General features: G+C 35.5%; 1 protein-coding gene across 2 annotated transcripts in view; it reads left to right on the top strand.

The window, feature by feature from the left end:
- Positions 1-258: 258 nt before the first annotated feature.
- The window catches only part of C5 (complement C5), a 29,263-nt gene continuing 15,922 nt past the window's right edge, over positions 259-13,599 (top strand). The window contains exons 1-17 of one of the 2 annotated variants that reach the window (XM_064469170.1): positions 259-399; positions 1,447-1,639; positions 2,587-2,749; positions 3,355-3,425; positions 4,041-4,132; positions 6,183-6,265; positions 6,755-6,845; positions 7,153-7,258; positions 8,021-8,147; positions 8,501-8,616; positions 8,835-9,035; positions 9,620-9,823; positions 10,295-10,504; positions 10,687-10,836; positions 11,695-11,824; positions 12,141-12,206; positions 12,796-12,996. In XM_064469170.1, the coding sequence (XP_064325240.1) occupies positions 326-399; positions 1,447-1,639; positions 2,587-2,749; positions 3,355-3,425; positions 4,041-4,132; positions 6,183-6,265; positions 6,755-6,845; positions 7,153-7,258; positions 8,021-8,147; positions 8,501-8,616; positions 8,835-9,035; positions 9,620-9,823; positions 10,295-10,504; positions 10,687-10,836; positions 11,695-11,824; positions 12,141-12,206; positions 12,796-12,996 (2,278 nt within the window). In that variant the 5' untranslated portion in view covers positions 259-325. The remainder of the gene's footprint in view (positions 400-1,446; positions 1,640-2,586; positions 2,750-3,354; positions 3,426-4,040; positions 4,133-6,182; positions 6,266-6,754; positions 6,846-7,152; positions 7,259-8,020; positions 8,148-8,500; positions 8,617-8,834; positions 9,036-9,619; positions 9,824-10,294; positions 10,505-10,686; positions 10,837-11,694; positions 11,825-12,140; positions 12,207-12,795; positions 12,997-13,599) is intronic. The other variant, XM_009500942.2, reaches the window with a different exon arrangement.

Below are 13,599 nucleotides of genomic sequence, written 5' to 3' on the forward strand. Positions count from 1 at the left end.
CTAATTTTTTGTTTGTTGGGGAGGTTTTTGGTACCTCTGAAAGCAATTTTTTTTGTGGGTTTGTAGCTATCAAACAGAGGGAAAGTTAGGACTGACACAGGGTTGCTCTGGACATATTAAAAAAATGAAATCATAAATTAAAAAATTTCTAAGTTCAGCTGTTCTGGTTTCCGTGGGAGGGGGCGGTAATGTTTTAGTAAAACATCATCTGCAATTAATAATTAACTATAAGTGAAATGTGTTAGTGGTATTTCTGTTCATCTTCAGCAGGAGCCAAACAGTTCAATCCAGAATCATTAGCATCTATGGTTTGCTGTTTGTTGTCATGGACGCTATGAATATTTTAATATCTTTTTTTGTCTTGATGTTTTCTGGAATGACTTTTGGCCAAACAAAAACGTAAGTAAAGCAAATATAGAATTTACTGGAAATGTTGCTTGATTGTTATCCGCTATTTTAGGTAAATAGATACAGAATTTAAGTAGAGCTAATACAAAAGGCACTATCCAAACGAATGTGTTTTCACAATCAAAATCCTCACTAGTGTATGTGGGACTAATGCTAGAAAAAGGACTGATGGTTCTGGAATTACTGCATTTGCTGCCAAAGAAAGAGGTAGAGTCATCTCCTTACATGCCACAAGATAGACATGCAAAGAAGTTAAGAAATAAAGCTGGTGCTCATTAGCTTTTCTATATTTCTTCTATTCTGAAGACAGACACTTTGCTACAGCTTTGATGAAAGCTGACTTAAATGTGTATATTACAATTGTACTTAGCGGTGCCTTTTTGATTCTTATATCTGTTAACAACAATGTGTAGAAAGGAGCCAGCCTAAGTGCTTTTGGCATTTCAGGGAAAGAAGATGCACATATATAAAACGGTTTGTTCAACAGCTCTTCATATGTATTTTAGATACATTTTGTGGTCAGGTACTAAAGCCTGGCTTGTGCTTTTGTGGAATGGTGCACGCTTCAGTTTATAAAGCACTGAAGAAATTAGAGTAATCCTGCAAAAATTTATTCACGTTGCCTTTACTGTAAGTTGCCCCACTTACTTCAGTAAGAACTTTACTGGTGGGAAAACTACACGAGTTTTCCTACACTAATCTTTGGAAGATTAGTGATTCAGGGTTTAATTTGGCAAAAGGAATTAAGTATTACCATGTAAATAGCTGGGTTTAGTAGACATGCTTTTGTGCAGCTGCAAAATCAAATCCATAAATGTTACTCTACCTAAGCTGTTACCCAGTAATGTTGCATTACAGTTCTCGTAAAAATCATTCTGACTGGGACTCTACTGTTCTTAATGAGTGTCTTAGAATAATTCAGCCTGATTGTCTTGTTTGCTTTAACGGTGTGTACGTAAGTGAATTACAAACAGAATTAAGAAATCCGAAAGAGGTACAGTTCCATTACCCTTTTATTCTTTTATATTCTGTATACAGATATGTCCTAACAGCACCAAAGATCTTCCGAGCTGGGGCATCTGAGAAAGTTGTAGTTCAAGCTTTTGGTTATGAGAAGGAATTTCCAGTCGATATTGCCATAAGAAGCTTTCCAGATAAGCTTACTGTTTATTCTTCTGGCCGTATTTCTTTAACTCCAGCCAACAAATTCCAAGATGCTGTAACTTTAACAGTAAGGAATTCAGACTTTTCTTGCAGTGGTTTTCCTGTCACATTTAGTTATAAGTGCTAGAAAAGATTATGATATGTTTTCCGTTGTTTAAACTGGGAAGGGAAGCCTAGCACCCCCATTTCTTAGCTTGCCACATGTAGTTAATTTCATTTTAGTTTGTCTGAAATTGAAATTACATTGGATAAAATGAGCATAAAGGAGTGACACTAAAGTTAAACATACAGTCAAACTATTCCAGAAATATTATCGTAGTTGCATAACTTTAAAAAAATGAAAAGGGAGGAAATGGAGAAGTTTTGAATGTGGACAAGATATGTCAACTGACTGTTCGGAGTGAGCCAAAATGGTAACTAAGCCAAGATTCAAGACTTGGTCCTGTTTGTCAGTGACAAGCTCCAAAGGGGCCCAGATTTCACCATAAAGCTTTATTTTACTAATTTTCTTGAGGCAAAGAGTGCAGGAAGCTAAATAGATTTTTACTGAAAGCCCATGACCAAGAAAGTTTTACTTGGGGTGATGCCTCCCAGGAGATGCTTCTCACCCAGTTTTCAGCCGAAGTAGCTGTTTCACCAAACTACCGGCCACAACAGCAGCCTTGGTGTGGCCAGGATTCATCGTGTGTATCAGTGGAAGCCTGACCGTTTGTACTCTCGTAACCTCATAACTGGTCATTGCACTTCGCTGTTCTAGTGTTGGATGTAAATAAAATATACAATTTCAAAATATCTGTTTGTAGCTTAATACTCCAGACTCATCTATGATGTAAGCAAGAACAAGCCCTTGTGGGTGTTGATGTTTTTATTTAATAATAATAATAATAATAAACATAATAATAAACAGGATAGTAATTGCTATTCAGATACTCTTCTCAACAAAAAATACTGTAGAAAAAAAAACTTGAAAAATATTTTAATATTCTTTAAAAATCTTTATTTTACCTCCCCCAGCTTCAACCAGCAGACTTACCAAGAACAGAGAATTCAGTCAACTATGTGTATTTGGAAGCTGTTTCTCCATATTTTACAAGATTTAAAAAAATTCCTGTTTCCTATGAGAATGGGTTTCTTTTTATTCATACAGACAAACCAGTTTATACTCCTGATCAGTCAGGTAAATAATGCTTATTTCTCTTGGCTGTCATTTAATTTTTAAAGTCTGTTGAGTTTGCCAGGGAATTAGGATTAAATGTCCTTCAAGCTCTTGGTCCTGTTGTATTGCCATTGGCTGCTACTTAATATTTTAATCAACAAATAATATTTTTAACTACTTGATCATACTGTAGAAATTAATCACTTCTGCCAATATCCTCTCAGTCCCTGCCCTCTACGCTCTAAATGACTAATCTGTGGCACAAAGAGTTAAAGATTTTCCTGGGAATATGCTAAAAATATTTGTGAAAAATGGTGACTGAATCACTGGTTTCATGTAGATTGAGCTCTCTTCCTACAAAAGTGGTACGCTAGGATTGTGGCGGCAAAAAATTACCTTGCACTGTGATAATTCAACATGAATGGTGGTGCAGGGTCTCTTGTTGCTAGCATGAATAAATACTGTTTGGACACCATACTGACAAAAGGTCAAGAGCATTCTAGAAATACTGAAAATGTAAAAGATTAGTAGGGATAAAAAGTTGGGGTTTGGGGTTTTTTTGTTTGGGGTGTTTTTAAGCCTCTATAATGGTATGACTTTGAGATTTACTGTAATAACTCTTACAGTGAAAGTCAGGGTTTACTCTCTGAATGAAGAACTGCAGCCAGCTCGGCGAGCAACTGTCCTAACTTTTGTGGTAAGTTGTAACTGAATTTGATATTAATATTCTGTAGATCACAAAGACAATGTCGTTTGATGGTAAATCAGCATCAGAATCAGTATTTAATAAAACTGTTAGGCGTGTTTGCAGGTAGCCAGACATCTTTTAAAAAATCTAAAAATGACTTTGCACAGTTAGATAGAGGTTTTCAAGTCCTAGATCTGAAGTTTTTACAGAATGGAAAGAAAGAAAAAAATATTAATTACCTTTAATATCTGGGGAAAGGATTTTTGAGGGAATTTTAGTAATATACAGTTTTCATACTGATATTTCGTTTAAGATATAAAAATAATCAGTATCTACTATGCTATATTTTTAGCCTTTAACAATGAAGTTGTTAGTTTAATAACTTTTTAGCAATTTTAAGCATTGTGTAGTAGCAGCTTTTAATTGTTGGAACCACAGTAAAATGTTTGATCAGAATTTCAGCCTGGGTTGTTTCTAAAACATTTCTATTTTCATGCTGTGAAATGAGCAAAACTCTTAGAAAAATATATTATGGCCAGGCTCCCACTGAAATCGCTGAATTAAGATTTTCCCTTTGATAAGAATGGTCTGTGACTGCTGGTTCTTTCCTATTGTAATTTCAAGGATCCTGAAGGAGTAAAAGTGGATATTATAGAAGAAGAAGATTTTACTGGAATAGTTTCTTTTCCTGACTTCAAGATTCCTCCTAATCCTAAGTAGATTTATTTAATACTTTTTGAGAATTATTAACATAATACTGCCTTTTCTTAAAGACTGTCACAGAGTCTTTTGCTTGATAGAGTGTGCATGACTTGAAACCTGGAGATTTCTAACACTTCACATAGTGTGTAACCATGGTGTAAATAAGGACCTTATGACCAAGTGTTCTCCTTTTCAGTTGACTTCCAAACTAGAATTTGTCTGATGAAGCCAAGTGGGAAGCTTACTCTGCATTTTCAAACAGATGGCGTATACTCACTGTGATGAGAGAGAGTGAGGAGGGGTAGTGAGTGAAAATGCTGGTGATAAAACTGAAATAAAAGAACAGTTGGTGGTAGGTTTGTCACGCTCCGTTAAAAAGATTAATAAAAACTAAAGGTTTCTACTGCAGAGATAGAAGCGGTGTCAAAGATATATTGATTTCAAGTTGGGGAAATATTCGTATTTCATATATTCATTCAAATCACCAGCATTTTTCCAGTAACAGCAGCATACAAAGGAAATGTCTCTTCAGTTCTCCGCTTAGTCTTGAGAGGGTGCTGAAGATTCACTGAGTTGGCAGCAGGATGTTAGCAGGTGCTTGAAAATTGATTTTTGACTGATTTACTTTTCATTAGGCAATTAGCAATAATTTCAGTCTGAGTAAAAATTAATTTTGTATCCTTCTTTAAACTGAGTATCTGTTAACAGTAGATCTGCATAATTTTTATCACGGTGCTCTACAGCCGAAAGATTGTAGGAACTGATTTTCTATAAATTATTACGTTAAGTTGCAGCTGTGCCTCAGTGCTGTAGTCAGAGAGAGAAGGACCTTAACCGAGGTCTGTGTGAGTCCTTTGGAGCATTTTCTTGGCCCGTACATCTTACACATACATTTTTCAGTGTAGATACATGTACCTGTTCTCAGTCATGATCTGATGGCTTGTATTAACTTCATTCTTCATTCAGGATGACCTTTCTGATAGATCCAATGGCTGTGAACCATTCGCTTTTGGCCATAGTACAAAGTTTTGTTAGTACAGCTTTGTTGGTTTGTTTGGCATCGTTGAAGGTGGTGACATTTTTTTTTTTATTGAAGTACAAGATACTGCATGCAAGAACTACAACTTAGACTGTCTATGCAAGGAGTTAACTAACATTCTTAATCCTTTTTTATAGTATGTATCTGTCAAATTATTCATCCCTTGATCCAACTTGAACTTTAAATATTTCCTTATAACAAACTTATTTGCTTTTTTGGTGGAATTTCTGAATTCCTTATTACTGTGCTTTGTAACCTTATGAATGGGCTAAGTATATTGAGTTTGACTTTATTTACTGAGAGAGTTGATAATTGGTCATACCCTCCAGCCATGTTTCTATTAGGGAAAAGACTGCATTTTTCACTTACATTGAGTGAATTTAGCTATGGTACAAAACTGGGAAAGATGAATTGGATGTAGTATGTAAATTAAAGCAAACTGGATCAAATTTCTTTGAATGGTGAGATAGGAAGGTATATACCTTTAGATATGCTCTACACTTAGAAGTTCTGTGGGTTTAAGCAATTTGAAATGAAGCAAATGCCTTTTGAGTGTGTCTAGTTGCAAAGAAAAATCATCCAAATTACAGTAAATCAGGTCGGTGATGCACACTGACCTGCTGACTGCGTTGGAACAGGCTCATAGCCACAAACAGGCATTTGTCTGACCTCGGGGTGATAGCTGGCAAGTGAAAGAAGGTATCAAATAATGTCTTAATGACCCTGGTTACCTCCGCAGTCTTCAAAATATGTCTCTGCTTGTAAATATAAAAGAAAAAATTCTGATGATAATCACAGTATGAATAATGGCATATTCTTTTCCAATTTATTTCAATGCTTTAAAATAAGTTTAAAATAATTATTAAAATATCAAAGCAGAATCTTCTCAAAGTAGGCATGTACAAAAACTTGGTGCAGAATTTTTCTCACTAAATAAATCTTAACATAAAATATTGGTATTAGTAATTTTTGTCTTTGGCACTAATTCTCATCTTAAAAAATGTTTGATTGTTGATATTTTGTAGGTATGGAATTTGGAAAATTGAAGCCAAGTATAAGAAGAATTTTGTAACCTCAGCTGTTGCCAAGTTTGAAGTGAAGGAATACGGTAAGGTGTGCCCGTACTGTGAACCTTCATTTTTATTTGTTTTGTCAGTGACGCTTACAGAGGCCAGCTATAGGTCTCAGAGGAATAAAATGCAGAAATGCCTGAGGTGACGTTGGCCTGCTTATACATGGCAACGGGTTGCAGCGTAACGTCAGGTGGCAACATCTGTTCAAGCTAGTCATGTCGGTGTAAGAGTGTATTGATAGAACTTGCCTCCAAATAGAGTTCTTTAGCATGCTGGGCCATCTTGGCGTAGTTGCACTGATGCAAAATGTGGAGCCAGGGCAACTGCAGATAACTTAGGGCGTTATAACTTGTGCTTCACTGTGGGCAAGATGACTGCAATATTGTGGGGCAATAATACTGTAATTCAAATCACTTGAAACCGACGTGGTTCTTTGATGGCTTTACAGAGGCATCTTTCCGAGTACCTGTGGCTTGCTGTATAAAACCACATCTAAGTGGCTTTCTTTTCTGCTCAATTTTCAGCAATGCCAAGCTTTTCCATCGTCATAGAGCCAGAAAGCAACTTTATTAGTTTTGATAAATTTGAGAGCTTCAGGATTGTTGTGAAAGCTAGGTAAGGAAATTTGGCTTTTTTTTTTTCCCTAAATATATATGTATCTTCTCGTCTTTTACCTGAGGAGTGATTCTCCTGTGTCCAGAAGTTTCGTCTTATACTTCCTCAATCCTCTCTGTTCTCTAAGAGAACTAAGTGACCCTTTTTAAAATTCTAACGAAGCGATTATTTTTCAACAGAAGTATTTAAAGCTACACAGACATTTGTTTTCTATCTCTTGCCTAGGAAATTACTCTTCAAAAACAAATGCTTTGTTGCAGCCATTAAAGTAATCTTAAAAACATTTATATTGTTGTTTTGTTCACAGCTATTTTTATAATAAAAGGCTTGCAAGTGCTGATGTTTTTCTTCGTTTTGGAATAATTGAAGAAACTGGAAAAAGGATGATGCCTCAAGCAATGCATGTAACTAGGGTAAGAAGCAGCAGGCCTAGTTTGTGTAGATTTCATATGCTTAGTTCAGGACTGATCCAATTCCACTGAAGTTTTCCCATTAAATTTGATGAGAACGGGATCCAACTCCTAGTTTGCATCAACAGCTCTTCAGTGCCAACTTTTCCTATGTAATCCTATCATTGGGGTCATAGAAATGCACTTCAAAATGAAACTCAGAGGCAGCATCTGAGACAATGTAATTTCAATCTGGTTCAGTTACGCACTTGAGAAAACTGTGCAGTTGAAATCTATGAAATAACTTTTCTGCTGTCTATTACAGAATAAATGAAAGAAATCAGGTATAGGAGCGATGTAGTAATATGAGAGTAATCGTGATCCGAATCACGATAGGAGACAAACAGATCAAAATTATAGTGTTGTATTATGGGGAGTCTGTTCTCCCTCATTTATCTCTCCCTCATTTAGTCTGGCCTTTTTGATTTAGTCATTGAAGAATGATAAAAGGCATTATCTTTCCTCTTTTAGGGAAGATACCTCTGTGTCATTCCTACCTCTTGTTGGGCCTGCATGCAGACTTTGCAATATTTGCCATTGGTTGATTAGTTATCAATAATTTTAGGGAATAAAAAATTTTTCTTCATTGAAGCATCTCCACCTTTGATTTCCTCTAAAAATAGACAATGAACAGAAACGTGTTGAAGTTAGAATTTGCATGTAGTGTATCTATATATTATTTCTAAATTATTGACTATAAAGTAGTGATTAATATTTCATTTCTAGATTGAAAATGGAATTGCTGAGATCAATTTCAACAGTAAGAAAGCAGTGAGTTTTATAGGGTTTCAAAGTCTAGAAGAATTGGATGGGTCATATTTATATATTGTGGCATCAGTGTTGGAATCTATGGGTAAGTTGCTTTTTAATTGATTTGGGGTTTTTTAAATGTATCTGCAAATGTAAACAGACCTAGAAAACAAAATCATATGGATAACTTTCCTAGTATCAGACTTTCCTTAGTATTCAAAAATCCTTCTTCCAAAAACTTATAAGAAAGAACAGCCCATCCGTCACTGTAAAAATGTTTAGAGATTAAACTTTTTTTTTGTTTTTGGCTATTTGTTTTCACAACAGCACTAGGAGTTGACTCTTTAGGTGCAAGGACTTCACTGTAACAGGCAGGTTGTGCTGCCCTTTGAAGGCAAGTGGAGAAAACAGAGGCTGTAGGATGTGATCATTGAAAGGGGCGTACTATTTTATTAGGTGGCCTCAGTGGTGAAGCAGAATTTGCCGGAGTCAGATTTGCTATATCTCCTTACAAATTGAGTTTGATTGCTACTCCTCTCTTTGTGAAGCCCGGTCTTCCGTTCTTCATTAAGGTTAGTTAACATATGCAGTATTGTTGCACCTTACAACGTAAAACCCATAATGCAGAAGCCTTATTGTTTTTTGTATATTTTACTTTATAGGCTTTTACTTTCCATTGACCTTTTCCATTCTTTTAAATTTGCTATTGTAGAAGCTTAGCAGATTGAAAGTTTTTTCCTTGAAAAATGTCACCATTCATATAAGAACTGTTATTTATTTTGATGAACAGGTGCAGGTGAAAGATACAGTAGATCACTTTGTTGGAAACATCCCTATAACTGTCACTGCAAAATCACTTAGTGAGCAAATGGATGAGACTCAGCTGATATCAGAGGGTTCAGAATCTGGGAGAAGCAAAACAAGCATGAATGATGGAACTGCTTTGTTTGTTGTTAATATCCCAGCTGATAGCAAAATGTTGGAGTTTGAAGTGAGTTAAATTGTTCTTTAATTTATTTCTTCAAGGGTTTAATTCTGCACTTTTGTGAATACACAACACTAATGGGAAGATTTTACACTCGAAAGTTGAGAGTTTAGAAACCTAGAGACTGTTACGAATGATCAGTTATGAAATGCAAGTGCTATAACAAAACATTACTTCTCTGTTAAATTCTGTATCATTCTGAAGCAAAATATCCTAATTTGTGACATTTATTTTGTAATAATTATGTAAAAAATTTAAATTAATTGTATGAAGACAAATCTCTGAGATGCTCCCTCACTGTGTAGGGAGGCATATCATTAACCTTTTCTGTTCTATTTATGTACATGCTTCTACACTATTGTTTTGTATTTGACTTGATATTTATAGATCTTTTTATTAAAAAAAACATTAAAGTCTTGAGGTTACTTTTACTAATACCTGTGATTAATATGTTGCAGAATGCTTTTAATATTGTAATTATTTGTCTTCTTAAGTATAATTCTGTACTTAAGGTATTCAGAATTCAGGATATACCGTTTTTGTTTCCTTCTTTACTAAAAAAATTTTCAGACATTTTATTATTTTTTCAGGTGAAAACTGCAGATCCACACCTTTCAGATGAAAACCAAGCAAGTAGAACCTATGAAGCAAGAGCTTATTCATCATTAAGTCAGAGTTATCTATATATTGACTGGGCTTCAAACCACAAAGTACTAGAAGTAGGAGATTTCATAAGTATTAATGTATATCCACATAGTCGTTACATTGATAAAATAGATCACTACAGCTATTTGGTAAGTAACAGATGTTTCCACATAAAGTATTGTATTGTGATTTAATGTGTGGTCGTAGATGAAAAACCTCAACAGTCAAGAACTATCCTCAGCACAGAATACGTGCGCTCAGAGAACTGCTCCTGCCATATATAATCTGTCAGTCTGATAGTAAAAAATTATTAACAGTCTCCTGTTTAAATTATATATTAAGTCTCCATTGTTTTGAATTCTCATCTGATGTAGACTGGGATGAAGAACAAGTAGTGCTAGTCTCAAGAGGTATTTTGGGAGTTGAAACGGGGGGAAGAGAAAGATGCACAGAAACAGCACTTCTTTTGAAAGGATGAGGGAGAATGAACTAGACTCGCTGGTCCCAAATCCATTTTTGCGTGTGTTGGATTACATCTAAATGCTAGTAATTATTACATGTAAGAAACATATTGCATATAAAATTTGACTTTTTTATTCTCCATCATTTTTCCATTATAGATCATGTCAAAAGGGAAGATAGTAAGCTTTGGAACTCAGAAGAGAATTAAGGATTTGGAATACGAGCATCTGGCTTTTCAGATAACCCAAGAAATGGTTCCTTCAGCACGTCTTGTTGTTTACTACATAGTCACGGGAGAACAAACTGCTGAGTTAGTAGCTGATTCTGTCTGGCTGAATGTGGAACAGAAATGTGGGAATAGTCTTGATGTGAGTAGCAAAACAGGCACTAATATTTGTGTATGTGCATTCATTTTATGGTCAGATTTTAACTTGGACTTACACAAGTTCTTTAACACTTCCTCGACTTTAATTAAAGTGTCTGCCTTCAGGTGCATTTGTTTGGGAACAATGTGCTTTGAAAATTACCAATATTTGTTTCCAATTTATAGATTAAGCTGCAATCAAGCAAAGAGATACTGAATCCGGCAGGAGTTGTATCGCTTAACATGAAAACACAATTCAATTCCTTTGTTGCTTTGTCATCTATTGACAAGGCAATATATGGAGTCACAGGAAGAGGAAAAAGAGCAATGGAAAAAGTTAAGTAGTGGCCACAAAAGAAAAACAAGTTGCTATTTGTTTCATGTTCATATTCAGGTAGTTATTATGTGTCATGCATTCAGTAAGCCTGAAAATATGCAGAAGAGCAATTCGATCCAGAATCTGGCTGCTCAAAATTATAAAAAGAAGTAGTTTACAATAATTTGATTTCCAGTAAATGTAAACTGTGGTTTTAAAGGCAGATCTGAACTGTCTCATCAGGATGCTTCAGACTTGGCCAAAAATAGGTTGCAGTGTTAGAGAGCTCCTTGATCAAAGAGGCGTGGAGGCTACATTCTCCTACTTAGTTCTTCCTGTAATCTTTTACATTTTTAAGGCATACTGGCAGAATGATATGGCAAATGCTGTTATGTTCAGTGGGTTGTAGACGTTTTCAGTCCTTGAGGAATTTTAGATACGTGTGTGTGGAAGTAAAACCTATATATCATCTCTCACTGAAAGCATTCCATTCCTATGACATATATGGTGGTTTTTTAATACTTCAGAACAGTCAGATACAAAATACATAGGAGAAGAATAGAATACTTTTGCACCAACCTTGAATCATTGAATCTGTTTTATAGCACTGTTGAACTGGTTTTAAACAAGCTAGTCTGAGTATCAGAATTGTTCTAAAAACCTTAGTGAAGCATTCCTTGATTTAGCTGCGTGACTCTAACTCTGATGTGGGCTACAAGGAAGTGGCTGTGTTGGTGCTGGTGCTTGAATTGACTCAAATACCGCTAAACTGTATTCTTCAGTGTGTCTTCCACACTAAAGTGTAAGCCTTACTCTCTCATTCATCGTATGATATATTCCACATTTTAGTTAGCTGTCTGTGTGGTTTTTTTCCTCAGATAATGCTACAGTTAGAAAAGAGTGACCGTGGGTGTGGTGCTGGAGGAGGACGGAACAACATTGATGTATTCCGAATAGCTGGGCTTACGTTTTTAACTAATGCAAATGCTGATGATTCAAATGAAGCAGGTATATTCCTTCATTTAAAACTTGAAATTGTGGATCTTCTTTTCTGAAATATTCTATTGTGACTCTCAGTTATTATGTTGGAACTTCATTAAATTAATAGAGAACGCATATACTAATGATTTTTGAGAGAGGAAAACATTATGACTTGTGGATCAGTTATTGTAATTTAAATGAAAGTACTTTTATGTAATTAAAATAGTAAACAGAAAAAGTGTCCCAAATTTTGCATGCTATTTTATGGAATTATTTTTAAGTGTGCTATGCTATTACCAAAAAAGTCATGTCATTTGTACTTACTTATTTATTTTTTGAACAGATGAAACTTGCAGTGAAGTTTTAAGAACCAAACGGTCTGAATTTGAGGAGCGGATACACAAAGAAGGTTGTAAAAAAAATCTCTTAAAAGATATAATTTTGGGAAAGAAAAAAATCACATCCATTAGAAATCAAGAATCTGAGTGTTTGCTTACTACTTTTAATTATTGTTATTAACTTAATGTAGTGGAGAGAGACAGGCAAATATGGACGATTAGAGAGGAGCCCATTTATAAAGCGTCATAGCTATATGCTGAATTTGAAGTCAGCAAAATTGAAGTGCACATTGAAAATACAGGTTATGTTTAAGATCTTTTCTTTTTCTGAAGAGACATAGCCTGAAAACTCACAGTACTGCCATATAGCAATCTTTCCCAGGGACCACCTGCCAGGGACCAAGCCTGCCAGAACCACCTTTGACTGTTAAATCTTAAAATGTAATAAAACTTTTATCTAATTTATATTTGTAATTCAGAAGAGTAGTGATTAAGTGTGTCACTAGCTTTTGAAAAATGGCAACTTTATGTTAATCCTCAAACCTGTACCATCATTGAAATTCTGCAAGTTTTAAAACCAGATTTAGTAAAATGACTTAAGATGCATTTGAAAATAAAAACTTCATCTCAAGGAAAGGAATTATTTTATTATTATTTCAGTAGCCAAATATGCACATCAAGAAATTCGAAAATGCTGCATGGCTGGAGTGAAAGCATATCCAGTCACTGAGACTTGCAGTGACAGAGCTCAGCGAATTCGGCGTAGCGCAAAGTGCATTTCTGCATTCAAAAACTGCTGTGAATTTGCAAACAGGCTGCGGGAGGAAGAGCCTAATAAGATTCTAATATTGGCAAGAATGCGTAAGTACAAGAGCTTTACCTCTCCTGTGGATGTGTGGTGAAACACTTCCAGCAGAATATGAGTGAATATAGAGGTGATAGCTTTGTTAGCTATTAACCCCTCCCTGTTACCTGTCAGGGTTATTTCAGAGAGAATTTTACCAGTCTCCAAAGACCTTGGTTGTATACCCCTAAAGAGGGGTAGGAGAGAAGTTCCTTATTCTGTTAAGAGCTATGTTCTATTCACCCGTATTTAGAACAAATGGAACTGCAATAGGAGAGCATCATTGCCTGCGAAGGCAATGCTAAGTTGAATGCTAAATTTGAATCCTTTGCCCAGGCCCAAAAGAGCCAAAGGGTAACGTCTCAGGAAAGATTGGTGGGAGTATGAAATTCCTTGTCGCCCATTCTCCTCCTATAATCACTTGTTAACAAGTTAATCTGTCCGGATATCAGACGGGTGTTCACATGTGTAAATAGATGAGGTGGGATTAACACAGGCTTTTGATTGAGGGTATTCTAATACCATTGTGCTTGTATCAGGACTAACGTGAGACAAGTAAGCAGAGCGCAGTATCACAACAAAATCATTATCTTTTTTCTTTTAAGCCTTTGGTGGAAGGC

The sequence above is a fragment of the Phalacrocorax carbo genome, chromosome 18, assembly GCF_963921805.1.
Source record: "Phalacrocorax carbo chromosome 18, bPhaCar2.1, whole genome shotgun sequence".
NCBI lineage: Eukaryota > Metazoa > Chordata > Aves > Suliformes > Phalacrocoracidae > Phalacrocorax > Phalacrocorax carbo.